This window comes from Sander lucioperca, chromosome 6 (assembly GCF_008315115.2).
Source record: "Sander lucioperca isolate FBNREF2018 chromosome 6, SLUC_FBN_1.2, whole genome shotgun sequence".
NCBI classification, from domain to species: domain Eukaryota; kingdom Metazoa; phylum Chordata; class Actinopteri; order Perciformes; family Percidae; genus Sander; species Sander lucioperca.
Window position 1 is genome coordinate 18,668,975 of NC_050178.1, and position 26,395 is coordinate 18,695,369.

The 26,395-nt window shown below is 40.1% G+C and overlaps 2 protein-coding genes across 4 annotated transcripts; one reads left to right on the forward strand and one right to left on the reverse strand.

Moving 5' to 3' along the window:
• Positions 1 to 9: 9 nt before the first annotated feature.
• Positions 10 to 13,962, forward strand: sec13 (SEC13 homolog, nuclear pore and COPII coat complex component). Of its 3 annotated transcripts, none has more exons than XM_031277325.2 (10): positions 10 to 233; positions 452 to 496; positions 4,335 to 4,450; positions 4,770 to 4,921; positions 6,462 to 6,595; positions 6,729 to 6,862; positions 7,340 to 7,460; positions 7,922 to 8,068; positions 8,277 to 8,386; positions 13,933 to 13,962. In XM_031277325.2, coding segments are annotated over exons 1-10 (963 nt in total). In that variant the 5' UTR covers positions 10 to 230; the 3' UTR covers positions 13,934 to 13,962. The 3 variants fall into 3 exon arrangements, with proteins under 3 accessions (XP_031133185.1, XP_031133184.1, XP_031133183.1); XM_031277324.2 differs by lacking the exon at positions 13,933 to 13,962 and adding an exon at positions 13,906 to 13,924 and having other exon boundaries at positions 8,277 to 8,391; XM_031277323.2 differs by lacking the exon at positions 13,933 to 13,962 and having other exon boundaries at positions 8,277 to 9,350.
• Positions 13,963 to 16,729: 2,767 nt separating this feature from the next.
• On the reverse strand, positions 16,730 to 24,281 carry LOC116034603 (TRIO and F-actin-binding protein-like). Its single transcript, XM_031277317.2, has 5 exons — positions 24,216 to 24,281; positions 20,088 to 21,361; positions 17,383 to 17,513; positions 17,089 to 17,234; positions 16,730 to 16,976 (listed from the first exon to the last, which is right to left on the reverse strand). The coding sequence occupies exons 2-4, from the start codon at positions 21,319 to 21,321 to the stop codon at positions 17,208 to 17,210; spliced, it is 1,392 nt and encodes a 463-aa protein (XP_031133177.1). The 5' UTR covers positions 21,322 to 21,361; positions 24,216 to 24,281; the 3' UTR covers positions 16,730 to 16,976; positions 17,089 to 17,207.
• Between the last annotated feature and the right edge of the window lie 2,114 nt (positions 24,282 to 26,395).

The following is a 26,395-nucleotide window of genomic DNA, read 5'->3' on the forward strand; positions in this document are numbered from 1 at the left end:
TTGTTATTTACTGCTCTAAGATAGCTATCTAATGCAAATTCAAGTTTTGGTATGTGGAACCTTTGTTTGCCAGTTTGCCAGTTTCAGCCGGTCGAAACAGTTGTCGGACCCCGTGTGGGAAGCGGCTTCTGTACTTGTTGCCACGTCGGAATAGTTGTTGAACCTGGTTTATTAATTCACAACAAAACAAGGAATACTTTTCTGCAGTGTTGTCTGCTTTAGCTGCAGTCATGGTGAGTGTAATTGCGTTTCATTAAAGCGGCAGGTGAAGCCGTTTGCTGACTTTAGTGTTGTTTTAACGTTGACCGTTTAGTTGCTGACGTGCCCAAGTAGCTAGCTAGCTAGCTCGTTAGCAGACAGGTTAATGCTAGAGAGCTAGCTAACCCTTAAAGCAATAATATCAATATTTCCGTGCTATTTAAATGCTGATTTATTTGTTTGTGAATTTCAGGTTTCCGTTATCAACACGGTGGACACCTCTCACGAGGACATGATCGTAAGTTTTCCTTTTTTTCATTTTAGCCTAGTTAGCTAACTAACGTCAGCTGGTAATTGAAGCTAACGTTAGCTAAAGAGACAGGGGTTTATTCCAAAATAGCACATACAGCAATAACGTAAATCTTGACATGTTGCATGTTTGTCAGTCAGTGTTTCCACTTTAACGTGTCATTAATTTCGGGGTTAGGTTCATGTTAATGTAAGAGGAAACAGACTTTGACAGACCGGTAGTCCAAGCTGACAGGGTGGCTGCTGCTGCTGCTTTAAGTCAATATCAATACACTGTGGTGGAGGAAGTATTGAGGTAGGTGTAAGCGTACTAGTAAAAGTACAAGTATTTGCATCAAAATATACTTAAAGTACCAAAAGTAAAAGTACACATTATGTAGAATGACCCATAATATGTTATATTATTGGAAATATAATTATTGATTCATTAAGGTGTTCATCACTTTAAGGCTGGTGAAGACGGAGCTCATTGTAATTACTTTGTATGCTGCTGGGTAGGGCTGGGCGATATGGAGAAAATCAAATATCACGATATTCTTGACCAAATACCTCGATGACGACACCGCAACGATATTGTAGGGTTGACTATTGGTAGATTATTTTTGGAGAATTTTGATAAATAATCATCAGTAATGTGGATATAATGACTAAGTGGGTAAAGGCAAATCATAGGACAGATAGAACAGTCTGGTAAGTTCAGAAAATGACATCACTTTACTGTAATGCAGCCTTTAAAACCAGGAAAAGACAACACTTAAAATATAAGACGATATCTAGTCTCATGTCACGATATCCATATAATATTGATATATTGCCCAGCTCTACTGCTGGGTAGCTTGTACATTTCACCAAGCGATCAGTAAAGTTTTATCTTAACCTCTAGTAATACATCAGAATGTATTTGTTAAGTATATTTTGTATTATCAATCTGAATCAGCAGAGTTATCAAATAAATGTAGTGCAGGTACAAGGTACCATATTTGCCTCCAAATTGTAGTAGAGTCCAGCATTGAAAATGTTACTTAAAGGTAAACTATTGTTAGAATAATTTACATTATCAAATATTAGACAGGACCACTGAAGATATATCAAAGTTCATTTTTACTTGTGAACACAAGGAGGCAGTTACAGTACTCTCATGAGTACAGAAGTGACCTAACGAATAGCTCTCTACAGCCGCTTTTTATTATACCAAGTGGAATGTGATAAAACTCTATAGTCCATAGTCAATGTCGTCAGTTATCTCAGTCAAGGAACGCCTGTTCTTTCCTCCGCATCACACCGTGCTCCAGACAAGGACAAGACAGTGGCTCCCAGATACCAGATGGCGACAGCAGCAACAGTGTTTTGTCTTGTTATAATGCAAACAGTTTTAATACTAATCAGGGGAAAAGTACGTATCATAATTTTTCTAACAACTATCTAGTGTAGTATTTTATTAGCTTAAATCGATGTCGTCATTCATAAATATGTCCTCATTGGTGTAAAATTACCTCTTCCAATGATCGGACTTATCCTCGTAAGCGAAGCTGTATTTACATTGGATGGGCAAGTCCAAGGAGGCTTCCATCTCGTCCCGCCGTTTTGAAAAACTTTAATCGCTGAGAGGTAGATAAAGCACTAGCCTACCCGTCTAGCGAATCCACAACGCGTTTTCGTTCAGAGCCAGCGTCACGTGACTGAAACCAGCTGAAACGGAGAAGGAGATCAGTGAGATGCGCTTGTCACTGCCCCGGCAAATTTGAAAGCCTGCACTGCACTTTAGTTCATAATGGAGGATCATACTTATGCCGAGCCACAGGAAAAGGAATCCTCGTCGCGAAAAATGGAATTATAGCTTCTTGGTACGTAATGGCTACCGTAGTTGCAACTAGAGATGTTCCGATACCGATACCAGTATCGGTATCGGCTCTGATACTGCTTAAAACGCTGGTATCGGGAAGTACCGGAGTTTATGCACCGATCCGATACCACGTAATAAAGCCCTAAAGAAAATCTACGTTAAAGTAGTTTAATTATGTTCTTTTTCCGTTATAACTGACTGTCAAACTGCATAATAAAAGAAAGTTCTGTGGCGTTCATTCTTTGTGTTTGTTCATGTTTCACAAAGAGTTTAACCTGAGCCAGAGTGACAACAAAGATATAAATCATATCACATCCATACAGGGATAGTAGTATAAAGTTGTTAAAACATAATAAAATATATGACACTGGTATCGGATCAGTACTCGGTATCGGCCGATACGCAAGTTCAGGGTATCAGAATCGGTATCGGGAAGCCAAAAATGGTATCGGGCCATCTCTAGTTGCAACACGCTTTTGAAAAAGCGAGGTGCTAGAGAGCACTATTCGTTTGAATGCAAAATACAATTTCACCACTAGATGGGAGAAATTCCTACACAGTGTACCTTTTTAAGTGAAAGTACTAATACCACCATAGATAGCATACTGTAAAAATACTCAGTTACAAGGAAAAGTCCTGCATTGGAAATGTTCTTTCAGTAAAAGTATGTAACTGTAATCATGAAAATGTAAAAGGATAAAAATGACCACTATTATATATTCTGTCATTAAATGATTGTTACTGGTGCATTAATGTAAAAGCAGGATGTTACTTTTGGAGTTGGTTGAGCTGGAGCTAATTTTGAACCATAAACTAATGATTATTTTCGCTACGGATTAATCTGCGGATTGTTTTCTCCAATAATTGATTGATTGTTTAGCTTGTAAAAAGTCAGAAGAATTCCCAAAGTGACACCTTCATGATGGTTGTTTTGTACAACCAAACCAACCAAACGTCAACATCATTAAAAAATAGTAAAAGCAGCAAATCTTCACATTTGTAAATCTGTAAACATCAAATGTTTTTACATGAAAAATGACTTAAACGATCAAAATAGTTGCCAGTTCATTTTCTGTCCGATCGATTAATTGATAAATTGACTAATTGTTTCAGCGGTATGAATACTGTTGGGTCATTTTTCATTCAGCAAAACATATTTTATAGGCTTCTGCAACGTAACTAAAGCCGTCAAATATTGTAAAGTAAAAAGGACACTACTTTCCTCTGAAATGTAGAGAAGTAGAAAGCATGAAAACAGAATCAAGTAATGTAAAAGAATCTCAAATTTATAATCTAGTACAGTTCTTGAGTAAATGTACTTAGTTACATTCCACCGTTTTAATACACACCGTCAGATGACAACATTGTGATTTACAGCCGCAGTCTAGTTATTAGGGGCGTGCAAAAAAATCGATTGACGTTCAAATCGCGATTCAAGCTCTACCCATTCAAAATCGATTCATAGAATTCCAAAAAGCAATTCTTTTTTTTTTTTTTTTTTTTTTTTTACATTATTATTATTAATTTTTTTTGTATGTCTACTGCAATCAAATGGGAAGAGTAGCTACATTTACATACTGTGAATCATTTCTTTTGAATCGAGAATCGTTTTCGAATCTTAAGCCTTCAAATCGATATCGAATCGTGACATTTTCTGAATCGTGCACCCCCACTAGTTATGCTGATTGTGCCACATTTTTTGGTATGATGGCTAAAGTTTAGGAAACTATCCAAACCTACATTTAAACATCGCATCAGAGGACTGTTGGTTAATAACAGAAACTGTTGATAGGGGCTATTCAACAGTTCATTGTGTGTATACTGTCAGAGCGCCATCTGCTCCCATTAGCATGTTGCAGTCATAGATTCTTTTGTTGATAACTTTTGACACTGTCTGTCTTCTGAAAACGTAAAATGATGAAAGATGCGGGCGAAGAATTATTTTCTCACTTCAGGCCTTTATGTCTTGTTTTGTCTGTTTCAGCACGATGCCCAGATGGACTACTACGGTACACGACTCGCTACCTGCTCCTCTGATCGCACCGTAAAGATCTTCGATGTCAAAAATGGAGGGCAGATCTTGGTAGCAGACCTCAGAGGGTAAGATACCATCGTTCCACAACCAAACCAGGGAGCCTAAGTCACTTCACATAGATAAACGCAGCACACTTAACTGGAGCCACTTAATAAGTAGTGGTAAATGAATGTTCTATTCGAAAGTTTGTCTCCTGTAAAACTGAATTCTTTTGTCAGATTAGACATTTTGGTAAATCCGTTCTTTAATCTGGGCTGTAAGACTGACATCCCATGTGAGCTCGTCCTTCTATTGTTGACTTATTTGTATTATTACATAATTAGTTTAACGCACTTAGAGTTCACCGTGCATTTGAACAAAATTTGGGTCTCTGTATTTGTGTAGCCACGAGGGTCCCGTGTGGCAGGTAGCGTGGGCTCACCCGATGTTCGGCAACATTCTGGCTTCCTGTTCCTACGACCGTAAAGTCATCATCTGGAAGGAGGAGAACGGAGCCTGGGACAAGATGTATGAATACTGCGGCCACGAGTCATCAGGTCAGTAGCTCTACTGTGCGTCCAGGTGAAATAACATTGTAGAAGTTGTTTTTTATGTACCTTATATTTAGGGTTGGGTACCGTTTGGATTTTTACGATTCCGATGCCGATCCGGTACTTTTAAAACGATTCCGATTCCTAAACCGATTATTGAAAAACTGAAAAATGACATCAAAGAAAGGCTCTTTTATGGAGTTTTTTTTATGAATTTTTTTTTATCGAAAATGATTTAAATTTAACATTATATTAACGTTTTAAAGTACTTAACTATATAATAAGTAAACCTAAGTCACGTAACACATAACTACAATAATTTAACAAATAACTATTAACGAGTACCAACAAAATAAATGTTGAGTTGGTATGCCAACCAGCTTCAAACTTTAGCAGTTCTTTTGCAGAATAATGACCATATTTGCCTTCTCTGGCGAGATAAGACACCTCTCCTGACTTATGGCATGTCCTGCACAGGAGAAAACTCTCTCAGATGGTGTCCAAGAGGCCTGGACACACAGGTATGAGTTTGAAAGGGCAGACAATTTGGGGAGGCTGTCCCGCCTCCCCCACCACTAGGCTCCAGAGTCTTGTCCTGAACGATAGACTAGCAGAGCAAGTGTAATATGTTTACTAGCGATCACGTGCAATGAATGGTTAATATGCTTTTACGTCCGTTTTGGTGAGCCCAGAGGGAAAATATGGCATTTTAAAAGCAGCCTACATTTACGAATGGTAGACTACAGAGAAAGTGTGATTCTTTTTACGTCCGTTTCGGAGCGTGTACAAAAAGCCGTCTATCAGCTGTGATGGTAGAGTGCATGTTGGAGAATAGCGTGGACACGCTTTCGGAACCGAAATTTGCGTTCTAATCCGGTCCGAATACTACCGCTTGCATAGGAACCGGTTCCATAGTGGAACCGGGTTTCGGTACCCAACCCTACTTATATTTGTCAATTTGTCTCTGTGTCTCCTCCAGTAAAATCAGTGAATGATCCATGTGTTGGAGTCTCTAGTTGTTTTATATATTAAATGTTAGCCTTTTGATTAGGGCTGCCACCTCTTAGGCGATTAGTCGACTCATCGGTCGTTTTGGTCTTAGTCGACTAAGATTTCTTTAGTTGATGAGTCATTTTTTTATGCTTATTCATGCTTAATTACTCATTTCCAAGAAACTTAGGAGCACATTTCTGGTAAACACAAGATTTAAAGTGGTGCTTTTGCAGGATTAATTGTGGAGAAACTCAGTTTTACAGATGGTTAATTAACTACATTTATATTGTGCTTTTCTAGTCTTAACCACCTCTCAAAGAGCACAGCTCTGTCGATTACATCAACTAATCGATTAATCGACAAAATCATACAAGTGTTAGTCGACTAAGAATTTCTTTAGTCGATGACAGCCCTACTTTTGATTGTTTATTCCTCTCCCTCCCTCCAGTAAAATCAATTTCAAACTGCAGGGTTTTGGTAACAGCCACAGAGTGCGTTGGGTGTTTCTTGCGACTTTGGTCGTGTTTGTAAATCTACTTCTGTGTCTCTGCAGTGAACTCTGTCTGCTGGGGTCCCTATGACTTTGGTCTGATCCTGGCCTGCGGCAGCTCAGACGGAGCCATTTCCCTTCTCACGTTTACCGGGGATCAGCAGTGGGACGTCAAGAAGATCAGCAACGCACACACTGTGAGTTTGGGACTCTTTTTACTGCAGAGCTAATATTTAAGTATCTACCTAACTCTGCTTATCCTACTGTTCTTCACTCGGTCATGCTGATTTTCAGATGTGCCTGTTTAATAAACTGGTATTTTTCATGCAGATTGGCTGTAACGCAGTGAGTTGGGCTCCTGCTGTAGTTCCCGGCAGCCTGATTGATCAGCCATCGGGTCAGAAACCAAACTACATCAAACGCTTTGTCTCCGGAGGCTGCGACAACCTGGTCAAACTCTGGAAGTAAGTTGTGGTTTAATAGGCTTTCTACGGCGTTTCGTGTTTTTCTGTGTTGTGTCTAGTGACCTGAGATGGAGACACATAAGGGGCAGAGCATAATCACATGGTTTGTAAAGCAGAATCACCCACACTGTTTAATTAGAATTAGGTGTTTAAATATAGAGTTTTCGCAGAAGCTAAAACAAAGTTGAAAAAAAGTTGTAAAAAGACTTTTGTCTGTAGTCAAGTTGCATTGTGGATCATGTAGGTGCAGGGTTTAAAAAAAAAAAAAAAAAAAAATGAATGCATGTAACAAATGCAAATTTTGGTCCTTTTTAGTTTTAAACATTCGATCGTGAGTCACACGACGTTAGAGGAGAGCAACGCTAAATTGTCTCTGACTCTTGTCACCAAAATAGTTATTTTTTTAAAGTAAAGGCCCAAGGAGCTGACGGTTTATGTCTTACGTAACTGTCATTGATTGTCACTTCTTGCCTCCAGAGAGGAGGACGGTCAGTGGAAGGAGGACCAGAAGCTGGAGGCTCACAGTGATTGGGTGAGGGACGTCGGCTGGGCTCCTTCTATTGGCCTTCCCACCAGCACCATCGCCAGCTGCTCCCAGGTGAGAATTATTGGGATTAAAGGCATCATCATGTGTCTAAATGTGTCCTAAAATAATCTCCAGGAAATCGCCGTCCAAACGATGAAACTACCACTTATTATCCGCAGGTTATTTAGAAAAACTAAATTGAGATTTGATTTCTCTGGCAGATGTTCAACATGTTGGGGATTTTTTTTTAAATCTGTACCACAAGGCGGAGCCAGAGATAACAGTTCAGTCATTTCTCAAATAACTTGGTGCATGATTAAAGGTGAAGCGGATAATCAAACCCACAGAACATCTCAATGGGCTGCGTTGAACTTCTTTGCTGCTTTTTATAAAGCAATTGTAGTCATTTTGGAATAAACGTTTATATGCAGCTGATGAACAAAACCAAACACTGTCTGCTTGGTCCCATACCACCACAGTTAAGTGGGCGATAATCTTTTTGAGGTTTTGGTTTCCTTTGCTCCTTCCCTCAGGACGGACGCGTGTTCATCTGGACGTGTGACGACCCAGCAGGCAACACCTGGACGGCCAAACTGCTCCATAAATTCAGTGATGTTGTTTGGCACGTCAGCTGGTCTATCACTGGAAATATACTGGCTGTGTCAGGAGGAGACAACAAGGTAGCGTATACATTGTAATACAGGCACGTGTACTGGACCTGTACCTTGTTTACGTCCCCCCCCCCCCCCCCTAATGTAAATGTGATTCTGAGAATTAGGAGGGTTTTTTTTTTTTTTTTGCTCTTAATGTGTTTTTCTGATGTATTTCTCGTTGCACTGATGTATTTCTCAAAATGGATGCACCAAATATTGCGTTTGCTTGTCATAGGTGACGCTGTGGAAGGAGTCGATGGACGGTCAGTGGGCGTGTATCAGTGACGTCAGCAAGGGCCAGGGTGCCGTCTCCACCATCACAGACACGCAGCAGAACGAGCAGTGACACAAACCACACACACTCATACATAGCATTGACCCCTGACTCTACAAGGATGACCCCACTCTTCAAAGATGAATTAAGCGTTAATACACACGCCGGACATTTGAACAAACAGAACATTGTCCACACCGATTGAGCAATTTTTGCAATGTTTTGGTTTGGGCTTCAGCTCAGCTTCTTGATGATGACATGATGAGTTAAAGGAGCTCAGCTGCACAGTTTGTCCGGGATAAGCGTTCCAAATTTTATGAGAAGTGAAGGAAACCTTTACAGTTGAAAGATGGAGAAACTCTGAAAATGCAAACATGACTGATCTTTTTTTTTTTTTATCAGATGCACTCCCATCGCGTTTCTACATGTACGTTAATGTTGGTCCAAACACAAGTTAGTACACAGCCTGACACCGGCCCTCCATCCCGTCCCATGATGCTTTGCTCCTAAAACATTCCACCTCCACCAGCAGATGAGCGGAGAAGTATCCCAGCATCCTGGGACGCAGCAGTCCTGCTAAACAAGCTCTGCATTGAGCACAAAAGCCCCCACGTGCAACTATAAAACTGTTCTCTCCATTATGTGTAATGTATTTGGTGCAAAACTAGCGTCACTGCTCAGCGGTAAACAAATCCCCGTGTTCTCACAGCGAAACAAATCCAAAAAAGAAATACGTCCCCAACTTCAGCCGGTAAATTTAATAAAAAATAAGTAAATAAATGATTTATTTAGTAATCTATTGATGAGTAAGAGGCTGGTTGTCAATGGGTGTTTGTGAATTTAGAATTTGCCTTAAATAATCAGCATCAGAATTACATTTCTACGGCAACCTGAATAAATCAATACGTTGCCAAGACAACTAAGAATGAGGCAAAGTTTCGGTGAGCTTTTGATTTTCTTTCAATTGTGAGAACAGAAAACCATGGATGTGTTTTTCATATTTGATGTAATTAAATAACTATAATGTTGAAATTATGTTTTGTTTCTGTGGTTATTTGAAAGCGGTTTAAAGATGGATTTGTTAATCATGGATGTAGTTATCTTGAGTTAGTGTGATTTCTTTACATTTCTTTAGTCAATTTGTCATTTTTTTTAATGCTTATTCATCCTAAATTGATTATTTCCAAGAACATTTTGAGCACATTTCTGGTAAACACAAAATTTAAAGCAGTGCTTTCACATTATTCTTTGTGAAGAAACTCTGTTTTACAGATGGTAAATGGATTGCATTTTCAGGGGTGTGATTCTTCCGGATAATTCCGGAAATCCGGCTTTTCTGACCTGAAAATGAAGCTCTCGTAAATCATGCAAATCCGCTTTTTTTTGGGGGGGGGCGGGGTGTCGCAAGGCACGGGTCGGGGGTATTGGTAAACATAATGACCGGTCACTGCTGTCAGCGTTTTTTGTGCCTCTGACTCATGTCTTCATATCACTCCGCAAGTGGTCCATTAATTTGTCACAATGTAACTTCATTCAAAGCAGAGCTCCACCAAAGAGCCTGCAATCGTTGCGGAAGGTTATTTGAATACGAATTTTGGACATGTGGGGGCGAACTATCTTCTTAGCTGAAGCCGACAACGGGACAATATTTTTATTTTATGTTGGCAATGCAAGCTGAAGCGACGCAGCAGATGACGTTGAGAAGTTGCAGTGAGGAATATTTTAGGAGCACCATTTTTGGCAGGGGTAGAAAGGTGTTGAGAATGACCAACACGTAATCTTGAACTTAGTGTAGCTACTTAATTTGCTACGACCCGATCAGAGGTTACTTAAATTGAGTAATTGATTTTAACGCCTGATGCAAAGTGTAGGCCTATAGGAGTACACATGAAAACCCTGAACAAGCAGCGTCGCTGTGCTCTGTCTTTCTGCTGTGCCCCATTCACGTAGTAGTTTTACACTATGTAGATTAAACTCTGCAATTAATCCGCGGTTCACATGTATGTATGAACTGTGGTGGTCCGTTACACTCTAGGCTATATTCAACATCACTGATTAAGTAGCCTAAGTCAATCCTACAAACAACTGGACTTTAGGGTCAAGTGTCCCGGATGTGAAAGCCTCCTTACTGGACTACTGAATATAATAATATTCCATTATATTTTGTATTTTGAATTGTTACCTGCCACCAGAATTTTGTGATTTCTGGATTCCCCCCCCCCCCCGCTTTGTGTGTTCCCGCAAAGACAAATTCTGAGCAAGGAAAAACCCTGAAGTATAATCACAGACGGCCATAAAAAAACATTTAAATTGCAGAGTTAGAGTTATAACTTAATATGTACAGTGTCAACAGAGAGAAACACGGACAATTGAACAGACACATACTACATACCTACATACTGTAGAGAATGACAGTAACAGCATACAAACGGCATAAATAAAAATTTGTTATAAACGTGTGCTCTTTAAAAAGTAGAAAGCATTGTTTGCCAGTTACATTAAATGTTTAAAAATCCGTAAATGTCCGTGGGTGGGGCTGCATGGGCGTGGTAATGTGGGCTGGTGTGGGTGTGGTAGTAAGGAGAGAGAATGGGAGAAGGAAGTTTGTGTGAGGTGGACCTGGTCACCACAGACCCAAATCTTCTCAGCTGTTGCTACTATCATATGCTGCACTGTCTCTTCATGTGGCACTATTATTATTTATATTATAACAAGGTAATGCAATGTGTGATCAAGTGATGACTGATAAACAGTAATGTAAATGCTAAATACCCTAATACCTACATATCATGTAAGACTCAATTTCTCCATTTCTTTGCACAAAACTCTCCAGAAAGTGCCATTTAATGGTTTATTTAAAAAAAAAAAAAAGTGAGGGGAGGGAGGGGGCTGTCACAGCGTCATGGGTGCGCCGTATATTTTCCTGCTTTTTGTCCTTTGCCAATCACACCTATTATACAGATGATGCGGTAGCACATCACATACATGTTTTTGTAATTTTTCTCAATTTTTTTAAATTCATGGTCTTTAAACCTAATTTAAATGACATTATACCTAATTTTTGAGTTAAAAAAAAAGCAGAAATTATGCATTTTTTTGACTAATAGTTCAGATCAGAGGATGTTGAGTGAACAACAAACTGTCAAACTTTAGTCTTGACACTGTTTTGAAACCATTACATTTTTTTTTTTTTTTTTTTCAAATGCTATAAAATTGTAACCTGGCTCTGCCCTCCTACGTACTTCCGCTCAATTTTCATTTCCTTTCAGTACTACGTCTGGGTTTGTGGTATAGTCTTGGGTTTTCTCCAGCCAAATCTTTACCGGTCCATTCAGCAAACAGAGGGAGTGGTTGAGAACGATGACGTTGAGGTCATGCGCTAGAGTTGTAGTTCTGTAATGGCGACGGAGAAAGATGCGAGTGAAGCCATTTGGTCCGTTGTGGCAACGCTGCCGAATATCCAGAAGTTAAAGCCCGAGCAAGAACAATCTTTCTTTGCTAGTTATGGACAGAAACACCAAAATCAGGAGGAAGCGTGGGTTAATATGTGGATTGATACTGGGATGTCTACACAACTGTGTGAGTCGATTGACTTCAAAAAGTTTGCAGCTTTACTCAAACCAAAGTTGCCACCAAATAACCAAACTTTATTTTCACTGCCCAGTTTTGCCTCACTGCGATGGATGTGGTGAGCGTGCTACGCACCGTCACAAAGTGCCTCACAGACATAACCAGGAACGTTGTCCTGCACCAGCTGGCAGTGAAAAGCCGCAAGATGGCCAGGATAATATCCTGCGAGGACCTGAAGTGGTGCCAGGAGGGAGCCAAACTGGGGGTCCCAAAGCTGCTTGGTAAGTGTGCATCCCTTTTTCGAAAATAGCCAAAATAGTCCATCTCCAACGAAAGCCTGCCATGCAAAGTGATGTCTTTGTGTGTGTTTATCTTCCCCTCCGTGTACTGAAATACTTTTTTGTCTTCTCTCCCTCTCTTTGTGATCTCTGTAAGTATTAAAATCTCGACTTGTGTACTGTTGTCATCACTGCTTGTGAGTCTGTTTTTGTTATTGTTTCCTCTGAAAGAGTCTGTTTTCTGTGTCAGGGAACACAAGACAAGTCATTTGGGGCGGCCCAAATGTTCTTGGAGACTGAGTTTCGCTGGCTGGAGAGGTGGCTGCAGCTGCGGACGGCCAGCAAGCCACTGAACCAGATGTTTTTTTTCACGGCTAAGAAGGGCCCATGCTAAAACTTCTTGCACCACCTGCAGGACGCATGGGCGGAGATGGGCCTTAAAGGGTCCCCCAATTTCACCGACCTAAGGACTGCTGTGTCTGCTCATGTGAGTTCTCCTCAGTCACTCATCTGTTAATGCTGGATTTCATTAAAACTCTGCTGGCTGTAGCAATCTTTTCTCTTCTACTGTTTTAAGGCAAAGAACAACCTGTCTGCCGAGCAGCAGAAGATGGTGGCCACCTTTGTGCCACAACACGGCCACAGCTGACTGCTTCTACGCCCTCAGCCTGAACGTGGCCCAGTCAAAGAGGATGAGGGATTTCCGCCAGGCCCTCACCCCCACTGTACCATCACCAGAGTCACCAGAAGCCTCCACCACCAGGAAGAGGTCCCGCAATCCTGATTCCTCCTCCAGTTCCGAGGACGAAACCCCTGTCCCCTACCAGGAGTCAGGGACCTCGGGACTGGAGGAGGAGAGGGAGTTTATAGCGAGGCTACAAAATGTAAGTAAAACTCTAAGATATGTACTTTAAAGACTCAGTCCATTTTATGTCTGTTACATCAGACCTCACTCTGTGTTTTGTGTTTGTTTTCCTCAACAGACACCAGAGAAGGCCCTCAGGACGAGCCAGTACGGCAGGCTGGTGGTGCTGACTGCGCTCGAGGCTCAACTCAACCTGTCTAAAAAGATTTCGGAGAGGGCGAGAAGGGCAGCGTATCGAGCAGTCATCGGACTCTAACATCTCTTGATCTGTGCAGGACTTCAGTGTGAGTGGACTATTTAGAGACGATGTGACCGGCAGGTAATGTTTACGACTATCTGCTACTGTAGCAGAGCTGCAAGTAAACGCTGAACTGAGCTGTGTTTTCAGTGTTTAACATTGCTGCAGGTTTTCATGCATGACTGTTACAGGTGATTTACAGAGGTGGAAGACTTACTCAGATCATGTATTGCAGTAAAAGTAGAAAAAACTGTGTTGTAGAGTTACAAGTTACTTGTCAGTTACAAGTCCTGCATTCAACATCTCCCTTAAGTTAAAGTACAAAAGTATTATCAAAATATACTTAAAGTACCAAAAGTAAAATTATGCAGTGTAATATATCTTATTTAATTCGATTATATTATTATCCAGTAAATTGTATTAAATGACTGATAATTTAAATAAAATGTTTTATTTAATTCAAGTAGCCTACTTGTACATCATTATTTTCTAGGGTTGAAAAATGTATACAGATTTTACATTTTCCCCTCATACTTCTGTCGGAATGGGTACGAAGTTGGCATTGAATTTAATTTGAAATGGTATTAAAAAGGTCTTAAAAAGCCTTGAATTTAAGTTGGAGGATCCTGGGGGTACCCTCACACACACACACACACACACACACACACACACACACACACACACACACACACACACACATATAAATAGTTGTTTTATAGATTGGTTAAGATTCATTTTATACTATTAACATGTTCTATTTTAGTAAATGTTAAGATTCATTTTCTTTTAGTGTGTTTTCAAATGTTCAATATTGGTATGTGTTCCTTTTTTCTTAAAATGACAAAACTATATATATAGTATATATATAATACTGAACACACTTAACCTAAACATGAAGCTAGGAACACCAAATTGGTCAGGTGTTGTCAACATAGGCCCACTTTTGAGTTTGAAAAGGTTCAAGGCAATTTGTAGCTTGAAACAATCTCCAAGTTCCAGAGTTAAAAAGACAAACAGCCAGAGAACTTGAGACAGAAACCAGCCAGGACCAGTCTTAACTGTTAAATGTATGAGGAGCACATGTGCAAATAAAAATCATTACAAAATTCAGTCCAAGCTGCCTAAAAACTTTATTTTCAAGCTAACTTTTACCATACACCCGTCTGACTTTCCTTACTGCAGTAACTGGGTATGCACTAGAGGTTCTCTGGGTGCAGGGTTAGGGCTAGCAAGCATCTACCATGGCATTTCTGAGGCAATTGAGGTATTTAGGGAACATTTGTAAATTTGTAATTCTAAACTGTTTGAGTCTGCGAATGCACATCAGTCAGCTGCCGCACCCTGATAGCTGCTGGTTCACTGTGTTTCTATAGGTTTGGGAGCAAGAAACTGCATGTAACTAGTCACTGAGGAAAAATGTAATTAATTTAGTATTACAATGGGGTTACATCTGAAAAATTCTTTTCAATTAAAAAGCTTATATGTAGCTTTATGTAGATATTGCATTTTATAAGTCTGACTATGTTGGTACTACTGTGAGGTTCAAACTGCCTGGTTTAAATTCACGGTTATTCAGCTGTATAGCCCAGTTATAAACATGTTAAGAATACTAATCAAAAAGTAATCAGATGTAATAAATTTCACTACTTTGATAAAGTAATTAAAATGGTTACTTTTTAAACTGGGTAACTAGTTATCTGTAGTCTGTTTACATTTCAAACTAAACCAAACGTGGGCCATAAGAGAACTGCATATTTGGGCCACATTAGGGGGGCCTGTGGCTGAGTTTCGGGAGCCACACTCACCTGAGGTCAGCGCCGTCATTCAAGGCCAAATGTGGGCCATAAGAGAACTGCATATGTGGGCCACATTTGGGCCAAAGATAAATTGCTATCTGGGCGTGCGTCCTGCGGCCGGGCTGCGCGTCGCCAGCTGCAGTCCTGGAAAGAAACAAGAAATCTCCCCTAAGTGAAGAGAAATGAGGGCTAATGTTTTTCCTCCTGGCTTCCCACCACCCGCCTCTCCGCTCCCCTCCCTCTCTCGTGCTCTCCACTCCTCCCTCCTTCTCTCTCCACTCCTCCACTTTCTCCACCCGTCCCCTCCTTTTCTCTCCACTCCCCTCCGTGTGCGCAGCGTTTGCTTTTTTTATCTGTTCAGTTAAAAGTCAACTATTATTGGCATTAAAATAACTTTCCAAAGAAACCTACATTACAAAAAAAAAAAATTTAGCACTAGTATGAGTGATGTAAAGGGGTGATTATGTAGTTTGGATCAAATAGATGACCTAGTTGGCGAACTTAAAAAGGAAACAACCACACAAACTTACACAACTTCACCTGCGCTGATCAGGACAGTTTGGAAGCAGCGGTGGAGGAAGTATTCAGATCCTTTACTTGAGAAAAAGTACCAATTCTATTAGCTACACTGTGGAAATACTTGTATGTCACAAGTAAAAGATCTGCATTGAAACATGTTACTTAAGTTAAAACATAGGCTACCTAAAGTATTTAGATGCAGATAAATGCCCCCTGTGACTGTAATACTATATAATATATTGTTACCTTATTATTACTCATGCATTGATGTAAAAGCAAAATCTTACTGTTGTAGTTAAGGAGCAGCTCATTTATAACTATTTTGTATCAGACTGCAACTAAAAATTAATTTCATTATGGACTAACTAATCTGCTGATTATTTTCTCCATTAATCAATTGATTGTTTGGTTTGTAAAATAGCACAATTACCCTTATTTTGTCCAACCACCAGTTCAAACCTCAAAATCATTCAAGATGAATCAGATCATTGAAATAGCCTTGTTAAAAGCTGAAAACTTGGAATCATGACATGGCATGTATGCTTAGAAAATTACCTAAACAATAATCAAAATAGGTGCCAATTCGGTTTTATTGATGAATTGACTCATTGTTTCATCTCTACTTGTACATTCGGTAATGCATATACTTTAGAAGCTAATCTCACTTTTTTTGTATGCAAAGTTGAGTGGAACTATTCTGTAAAATGTGATGACTTCAGATATCTTCTTGAAGATTTTCCAGATGTTTCTTTTGTCCCATATTCACTACTGAGCTCCCAAGGGACCTTATTTATATTTAGTGTCCCAAAAATTCTCAGTTGTTGGTATAGTTACTTCAAAAAAGTTGCAGTTGACTTTTGCCTTAGAAACAGAATTTGTGTCACGTTTCTTTGAGTAAAACACTGGTCCGTCTCTATACTTCAGTCAGGGCCAGACTTGGTGGATGGATACAGAACCTGGATGTCTTAGGATGATGTCAGGACTAATTATCTCCTTTACCTTCTTCTCCAGCCTCGTTTCCTTCTTCATCCTCTTCACCAGTGGAAGACTGAATATACTCAAATACTGAAGTATAATTTTGAGTTGTTGCACCTTAGCATTTTAATTTTATGACACTTTATTCCTCCTCACATGATCATTTTATAAAATATGATGCAATGTTGTAAATTAAACACAATGAGCTGTCAGGAAGGAGGATCAGAACTCAGGCGCAGACTGGAGTAGGTGGTAAGGAATCTTATTTTATTGAAGCTGTGAGTGTGGGCCTGCAGTGGGGGTGCTGGGTCCGAAGATGGCCGGACTGGCAGAGAGGGTGCTGGGCTGTGTTCCTAAGTGGGGCTGCAGACTTGATGTTCCAGTGCGTGGCGTGGCTATTGGCAGCAAGGTGGGTTATTTCTGAGAACAGAGATCTTCCAGTTAGTAACGTGAGGGAGCGGAGCAGACAGGTAAGTACAAAAACAAGAAACTAGTTTAGATACAAATCTCGAAGGCTGGTGAAAAAGCATACTCAGTGGTAAGCAACAATCTGGCAGGGAGAGGAAAGTCCGACTGGCATTTGAAGGCAGGTGATGGAGCAGGATGAGCAGCAGGTGCGCTGATTGGAGTTTGTACCAGGTGTGGGGAGAATCAACAGGGGGGGGGCGTGTCCTCACTCTGTGGAAAATGTAGGCGGGAACAGAAACACACACAGACAGACAAAAAGAACAAAAAAACACACCAAACACACAGCAGGCATAACAAAATGAAGAAATAAACCAAAAGACATTCACACACATCTTCATATCTATTTTTTCCTCTCTACCTTCAGTCTTTGCTTCCTCACTTCCATCTCCAACTTAAATACTTGTCTGCGATATGAAACGGCCAGCTCATTCCTTCGGTCAAGCAGCTCTTTTTGGATCTTGGCCATTGTCTCTGGATTTCTGAGGTGACCTGTAACCAACAGCATATATGAAAGGTTAAGGCTGTAGTCCAGTTGTACACTCGCACCCCTCCCAAAAGGAAATAGTCAACAGATTTGTTTTGTTGCAAGTTGTTAAAAATATGTTGGCCTGGCGCCATAAGTGAGATAAGAGCTATCTTAGCTTAACTGAGTATGTTTCCTCTGCAGGTGCGCTGATTGGAGTTGGTACCAGGTGTGGGGAGAATCAACAGGGGGGGGGGCGTGTCCTCACACTGTGGAAAATGTAGGCGGGAACAGAAACACACACAGACAGACAAAAAGAACAAAAAACACACCAAACACACAGCAGCCATAACAAAATGAAGAAATAAACCAAAAGACATTCACACACACACACACACCAGACTGTCACCGTGCAGAAGTCACGGCAGGTGGGGGCGTGACATGAGCTGCCTCTCGACTAGCTACAACAATACAATGCTGCTTACTCACCATCTGCAATAATAATTAACTTTCATAATGTTTCATATATTGTCAACTTTTCATAATGAGTACTTTTACTTCTAATGGAGTATTTTTACACTGTGGTATTGCTACTTTAAAGGCATACTATGTAACTTTTCCCTCTTCGGTCCCCCTACAGGTTGTGGTGTAACAACCTGTAGGAGGACCGAAACAGGAAAAGTTACATAGTATGCTTTTAACTTAAAAGATAAGTATAAAAAGCTTGTTATGATAAAAAAAAAACTTCTAAACAAAAGATGAATACAATCTACATCTGAATCAGTGCAATGAAACAATAAAATGGGTTAGGCTGTTTACCTGTTATCATCATCATCATGAAGCATGAACCAAAAAAAGGAACATTCAGCAGCAGCAGGTGGGCTGGAGTAGCGGGTGATAGTGGGTGATCGGGCTTTCTGTTCTGCCGCTCCTCAGATTTGGAACGCCCTCCCCGACCATCTGAGAGCACCTCAAACTATTGAGACTTTTAAAAACCGACTAAAAACATTTCTATTTAGCAGAACTTATGAGTTTTAATTAACCCTGCAAGTCGTTGCGCTGTCTATTTGTATTTTATATTGATGTTTTTACCATGCTTTTACGATCTTAACTGTAGCACTTTGAGATTTGCTCCAAATGTAAAGTGCATTACAAATAAAATATATTATTAAATCTACTATTAAGTCTCCTCGGGACTCAGGACCCACTCCACCTGTGATCCATTGATCAAAAGAACTGCAGGGGGTACGTGACATTTTCTGCTAAATGTTTTTCAGTTACAAGACTGTAGTTACTTCTACTTTTTTTTCTCCAAGTCTGTCGCTTTTTTTTGAAGGTTTTGTCGTTTGTTTTGACCTATTCTTGCCTTTCTTCCTTACTTTTTTCTTCTGTCTTTTTTTCTTCAAAGTTATTTTTTAAAGATCATTTTTTGGGGCATTTTCAGCCTTTATTTCTACAGGACAGATGAAGACATGAAAGGGGAGAGAGAGGGGGGAATGACATGCAGCAAAGGGCTGCAGGTCAGAGTCGAACCCAGGCCCGCCACGTCGAGGAGTAAACCTCTAAATATGGGCGCCCGCTCTACCAACTGAGCTATCCGGGCGCCCTTCTTCAAAGTTTTTTTCTGCTTTTTTCAAAGTTTTTGTCACTTTTTTCAACCTATTCTTGCCTTATTTTCTTCTTTCTACTGTCTTTTAGGGTCTAACCCTAACCCTAACCCTAAGGAATCTGCCAGAACCTAACCGAAGCTAAATTAGGATATGTGTTGGGCTACCCTTGGTTTAATTAGGCTAGGTTAGGATGAATTAGATTGGGTCAGGTGGCGTTAAGTTAGGACACTGTTATTTGCACAATGCTTTTTGACTCTAGGGTGTTATCAAGTGGTTGCAAGGATATTTGATGGTGGTTGCTAATGTTGTAAAAGAATATTTTACGTTTCTTTACTTCAGTTTTGTCAAATCTGAAATGTTTGCCGTTTACCTCAATTACCTCTCTCTATTTGGTGCCATTTTTCTGATTGCTCTCCTATTCTCTTAAATGATATATGTTAGCAAGTCCGAGTTTGCGTGACCTGACTGGCATTGGCCCGTAGCGAAGATTTAACATATCTGGGCTTTCTGAGTTGTGGCATAACTCAGAGATATTCTCCATCTTCTTCATATCTATTTTTTCCTCTCTACCTTCAGTCTTTGCTTCCTCACTTCCATCTCCAACTTAAATACTTGTCTGCGATATGAAACGGCCAGCTCATTCCTTCGGTCAAGCAGCTCTTTTTGGATCTTGGCTATTATCTCTTGCTGTCTGAAGTAACCTGTAACCAACAGCATATATGAAAGGTTAAGTCTGTAGTCCAGTTGTACACTCGCACCCCTCCCAAAAGGAAATAGTCAACAGATTTGTATGGTTGCAAGTTGTTAAAAATATATGTTGGCCTGGCGCCATAAGTGAGATAAGAGCTATCTTAGCTTAACTGAGTATGTTTCCTCTGTTCTCCATGATAATTAAATAAGATACATAAATTAACTCATGAAAGGGATATGTGCCCACTGTAAGATAAAAATAAATTGAAAAATTGACAAAATGTAAGTTTACTTTCTTACCATGAACCTGGAGGTAGCACGCATCCTCACAGGTTGATTGGATTTCCCTGGCACAGCGGTCTATCCTCCATTCGAGCCACCAAATGTATATTCTTGAAAGCAGACCAAACGTTTTCCTCTCCTTCTTTATCTTCATCTTTTCACACCTCAAATCAGAATAATGCTGCTTTTGTATTTCAACGAGCTCCCTCTCCTTTCTCGCACTCAGGCTATCAGCCTTTCTTTCTTGCTGACTCCATGTGGTAGAAGGCTCGTCGTCTTCAGAAGATGAAAATGTAGAGGAAGGGCTGTCACCACTTCCGTCCTGCCTCAAGGTGTTTGAAGGGTTGACCCTTCGTACGCGCTCCCACCAGATGCTAGGGTGGTCAATGTCAACGCAGGGCAGATGGTTCTCACCAATTCCTTCATCCTGCCTAAAGGTGGTAGAAAGGTTGAAGTCTACGATGTACAAATTACTTTGTTGTTGCTGCCTCCTTGTGGTAGAAGGCTCGTCGTCTTCAGAAAATGAAGACGAAGAGCTCTCAGCCCTTTTTTCTTGCTGCCGCCTTGGAGTAGAAGGCTGGTCGTCTTCAGAGGATGAAGACGAAGGGCTCTCAAACCTTCGTACTCGCTGCCTGGTGGAAGAAGGCTGGTCGTCTTCAGAAGATGAAGACGGAGGGCTCTCACCTCTCCATGCTTGCTTCCGCCTTGGAGTAGAAGGCTGGTCGTCTTCAGAGGATGAAGAGGAAGGGCTCTCAAACCTTCGTACTCGCTGCCTGGTGGAAGAAGGCTGGTCGTCTTCAGAAGATGAAGACGGAGGGCTCTCACCTCTCCATGCTTGCTTCCGCCTTGGAGTAGAAGGCTGGTCATCTTCAGAGGATGAAGAGGAAGGGCTGTCAAACCTTCGTACTCGCTGCCTGGTGGAAGAAGGCTGGTCGTCTTCAGAGGATGAAGAGGAAAGGCTCTCACGCCTTCGTATTTGCTGCCTGGTGGTAGAGGGCTTGTTTTCTGCACAAGACAAAGGGCTCTCACCCCTTTGCCTGTGCTCCTTCATGATGGTAGAAGGGTTGGTGCCTCCACTAGACGAAGGTCTCTCACCCCGTCGTCCGTGCTCCCTCAAGATGGTGGGAGGGTTGAGGTCTTCAGGAGATGAAGGTCTCTCACTCCTTCGTTTGGACTTCTTCGAAGAAGAGTCCATATTTCCTGAAGACCGAGGTCTTGCAAAGAATTTTAGTCCAAAAATGGATCTAAACATTTTCTCGATGATTTCTCGTTTGTATACTGGCGTTGTGAAACTGCAAGTACAAACACACAAACAGACACAGCAATTACTTCACTGATCACATTATTGTTTCAAGCAGCACACTAAGCAGGTTATTTCACTTAAAGCCCATGTTGCAGGTTAACCACCACTGTTGATTAATGGGTACATAAAGCACTCAACATACGTATATCATTGTTAACTTGCCAGTCAGTCCCACCTGTGAAATCCCCCGACGTTGTAAACACATTTTCGATTAGATATCTCACGTTTTGATGGACCCTACTAGCTCCAGTAATAACATATTTGCCTAGTGTTTATTTATTACTTGGATGGGGATGATGTTCAGCTTTTCACAAGTTTAGACAGCTAGCTAAAGCTACGCCGACGTTTTGCTAACGTTAGCGCAACAGCGTTAGCCTAGACGGCTAGGTAAATATTACGACTGCCTTCGTTGTTTCCTTTATCTCCGTCCACGTTGTCAACATAAGACATGTGGCGTTAGTGCTCCTTTTGTACCATAATTGTATTGAATGAAATGTTAAGCTTCGCTCCTACGAGATGGGTGGGTTTTTGTTAGCTACGTTACACACAAAGTTAACTGGCTATAGTTAGCCTGTGCTAGCGGAATTAGCTAATGTTGTGTAGCCAGCCAGCAGCTTCGGCAGTAGTTCCGGCGAGCTAACCACGACAGCTAACACATCCACAAGCGTCTCTATTTCAAACAGCACTGCAGATTGACTGCTTTTAGCAGGAGAGGTTGATTGTGGGCGACAATAACTGTCGTGGTTAGCTTACCGAAACTACTGCTGATTGCCGAAGTTGCTGGCTGGTTATGCAACGTTAGTTAATTCCGCTAGTATACAGGCTAACTATAGCCAGTTAACTTCGTATGTAGCTAACAAAAACCCACCCATCTAGTAGGAGCAATGCTTAACATTTCATTCAATAAAATGATGGTACAAAAGGAGCACTAACGCAACATGTCTTATGTTGACAACGTGGTCGCAGATATAGGAAACTCTGAAGGCAGTCGTAATATTTACCTAGCTAGCAGTCTAGGCTAACGAATTGCACAAATTCATTAGAAAATAAACCCTGCAACATGGGCTTTAACTAAACCTTCTAACTGAACTTAAATAAACTGAGAAATATGTATCTGGTCACACATCATTATTGCACTCTGCTTGATTAAACAAAATGCAAAAGGTCTGCCACAAACATCAGAATAATAATAATAATTAGACCTATACTATATAGACTTCTGACTACAGTATAATGTACTTTCAAATAAATCAATCAAGTATGAATGTATGTCAGACACATATACAGTACATATATCCATTGACATACTATAGCTGCAGCTAGCAGGCTACAGCAGTGACGGACGACGGATCAAAAAACGGCCCTGGCATTTGAAACACACAGACCCTATTATCAAACCACACCGACCCATAGAAATAAAAAAAAATCAACGTAGCAGAAAGGTGTACCATTGCCATGGTAAAATCAATCAAAAGTCAAATTAGTTTCATGCCATTATATTTCTATGCACCAACGTTACACAAATGTCATAAAACATACAAAAAAAACAACATAAAAAGCAAAAATGTGCCGACAACAGTTAAACATCTTAAAGCATCTGCAGACCACTAGGTGGCGGTGCTACGACATGATCCGCTCCACTAAAGGCACATCCAGCACAAATACAACGGCTCGACGTTAAAGCACAGTAGCTAGCTAGCTACATCATACAACAGCTCCACCAAAACACGGAAAGAGCAATGCACGGCCATAGTTCAAATTACAACAGTTTCAACAAAATATACAGCTGCTAACGTTAATATTAGCTTAAGCAAGACACTCTCTTTGTTTGGAAAATAAATCACTTAATTTAGCATATTTTTCACTGGAAGCCAACCGTGCTATCTTTGTTTTCTCTCTCTTTTTCTCGGCTCCCCCCTTTGGTTGTTTTGTGCCGCGATTCATTGTCTTTTATCGTGGTGGTGGTCAGTGATAATGGATTCGGCGCTAAAAAAAAAACATTTTTAAACTATCATAGACTTCTATTGTAGTTGCTCGCTCTCGCCGTTCACAGGTACACGGTACTGTAAACATTTCCATGGCAACAGCAACTTGGACCAAACAATGACGTCGTTGTAACGCTTCGGATTGTGGGTAGTGTCGTTTTTCTCCATATGATCGCGAATAAAAATAACTTTTTGAAAAATAACAAGACAAATTATTGTTATTATTTGATTATTATTATATATATATATATATATATATATATATATATATATATATATATATATATATATATATATATATAATAAAAACACTACAATGAAAGTTCTACGACTAGCTCAAAAGACACCTTCACTGTAACACAACAAGACAGTTTTGTTTTAGATCAACAACCCACAGATAATTTTAAAACAGGACGTGTTTAGTCATACGTTTGAGAAATAATCTTTAATTCACATGTGATCTGTGATAGAAACTGCAAAATGTCACAAGTGCTGGGACTGCAAACTTCTTAGTCAATTTAATTTAAGTGTCCTCGAGGGCAAGGAAACACTACACATGCAGTCAACTTTGTGCACATGCAATTTAGGCAACAGGTAATGCAACATTTAATAATTAAAATTGTTTTGTGCAAGAGACAAAGTGCATTTGCATATCCTGATCACAGACACACAGCACATCTGATAGCTGGAATATAACTGATAAAAAAAGATATTTATTTGACAGAAACATGCGAGGAAAGTAAATGTACTCCTTCCCCAACACAATACGGCTCTACTAAACAGAAAGAGTTGAGTAAAAAAGTAGTTCTAAAAGTTTAGTAAAAGTAAAGTTTAGCTCTGCTGTAAAGTGCGACTTACCTTGCCAAAGGGTTGTGTGGAAAAGGACTGGAACTCTGTGTGCGGCTGTCCAATAGACTATCGGCGTTCTAGTTCTGTTGTTTTGTTTTGTTTTTGTTTTTTTAAATAAAAGCAGATGTTGAGTCTACCGTTGTGCAAAGTCTACGTTCAGTTACGCGTTCTGATTCGTCGACTGACCGTGGACTCCCCCAATTAAATCGCTCCGTTTGACTGTAGACTACCAATTGGAAACGTAGGATTCGCCGTCCGCAGACTACCAATCACACGCCGACACTCAAAGCTGAACCTGCCGCTGCGATCAACGGAGGTCTCCGGTGATCGTAGCCTACAATATTTCTGATAAATCTGAATGAAATAATTCTTTATAACACTCACTGCTTATATTTTTACTAAGCCTGAAATAATTAATTCTTCATTACACTCACTGTTTGTACTGCCCAGTTGATTTTTTTTGATCGTTTGGGAAAGCTAGCTAGCTAATGGTATCAACTAAAGCTAGCTAGCTATAAGTTAACTAAAAGTCCCGTTGAGTGGTAACGTTAACGTTAAAGTTACCGCTAATCATTCATTAAAGACACTTCGTTAGTGTCTCAGCAATAAATTTACCCATAATTGGGTTACAAAATGGTTAAACATATTATAACCCATTGCATTGGGTTGATGACGTTGAACGAAATCCAGGCTTCAGTTTTTCAACACTGCTGATCCGCCTTATTTTGGATGACATTGTTTTAACACGCACGCACGCACACACACACACACACACACACACACACACACACACACACACATATGAGTCATGACATTGTATGGGAAGAATAAAAAACGTGACATAAAAGACGTATAAAAAAACGTTTGTTTCGTAGATTAGATCAGATCATGTGTATAGGTTTAGCTTAGTTTAAAAACAGTCTAACGATATTAGAATAATAACTTTATGTTTTAGCTTCGTTTTATTCAAGTAACGTTATTAAATATAAATTCTATCACGATTTGCGTTACAAATAAATACCAGCAAAGAACTACGGCGGGCGAAGACAGAAACACATTGAAGAGATCGCTCTATCTGGCACACCGCCCGCTGGATCTTCACATAGGGAAAAACAAGCGCACCTCTTCAACTGACGTAACCCCCAGTCACCCCACATCGTCGTCTCTCGCTCTCGATGAGCCGGAACAGCAGCAACTCATTTTCTTAAAAACCACATCTGGTTCCTGGGGCAGGGAGGCGAGGTAAGCATTCTCATTTTACCGGTAGTTTGTTGCTGAAAATGTGTTTTGTTAAACAGTGCTTCTAGAATACACTCTAATGTTACATTAGCTAACGTAACTTAGCTAGTTAGCTGCTAGCTGTAAAAAAAATGCCGCCCATTTTTAGACTTCTAAATTAAAATACTTTAACTAATTTACCATTGGCAATGTCCGAATGTTACCAACGGTCGGTGGATTACCTATCGTTAGTAAAGTTTTATTCATAAACCGCTCCTTAAACCGAGCTAAATTAACGTTAGCTACGTTTTAGCGTGCTAACATTTGTCATGGCACTAACCTAGCTAGCTAGCTAGCAAGCCAATGTAGCATACAATGACTCACATAAGCTAGCCAGCTGCTAGCTAGCTAGCTTATGAAGTGTGACATTTAACTTAATTAACGTTATTTCAAAGGAGTCGTTAATGGAGACATTTCAAGGCTGTATCGTTATCTTCTATGTCTGTTTACACATTCAAAGTTACGTTGTCTATCGGTTTTCTTTTTTATTAAGATATATCTGAGTCATTGTATGCTACATTGGCTTGGTAGCTAGCTCGGTTTAAGGAGCGGTTTATGAATAAAACGTTACTAACGTTAGCTAATCCACCGACCGTTAGTAACGTACGGACATTGCCAATGATAAATTAGTTTTGGATATTTTAATTTAGAAGTGTTAAAATGCGCGGCAAAATTTTTTCACCGGTAACTATGAAGGTAAATATGGTGCAAAAAGGGAGAGCTTGTAGAATACAATGTGAGAACTTGCAGAACAAAAAATCTGAACTTGTATGTTAAAATTTGCACTTGTAAAAATTTTATTTGCACTTGTAAAAAATATTCACACACATGTGATCTGAATTTGAAGTCATACAAAGAAAAAAAACATGAGAGCTTGTAAAAAAAATCTGAACTTGTAAATTGAAATTTGC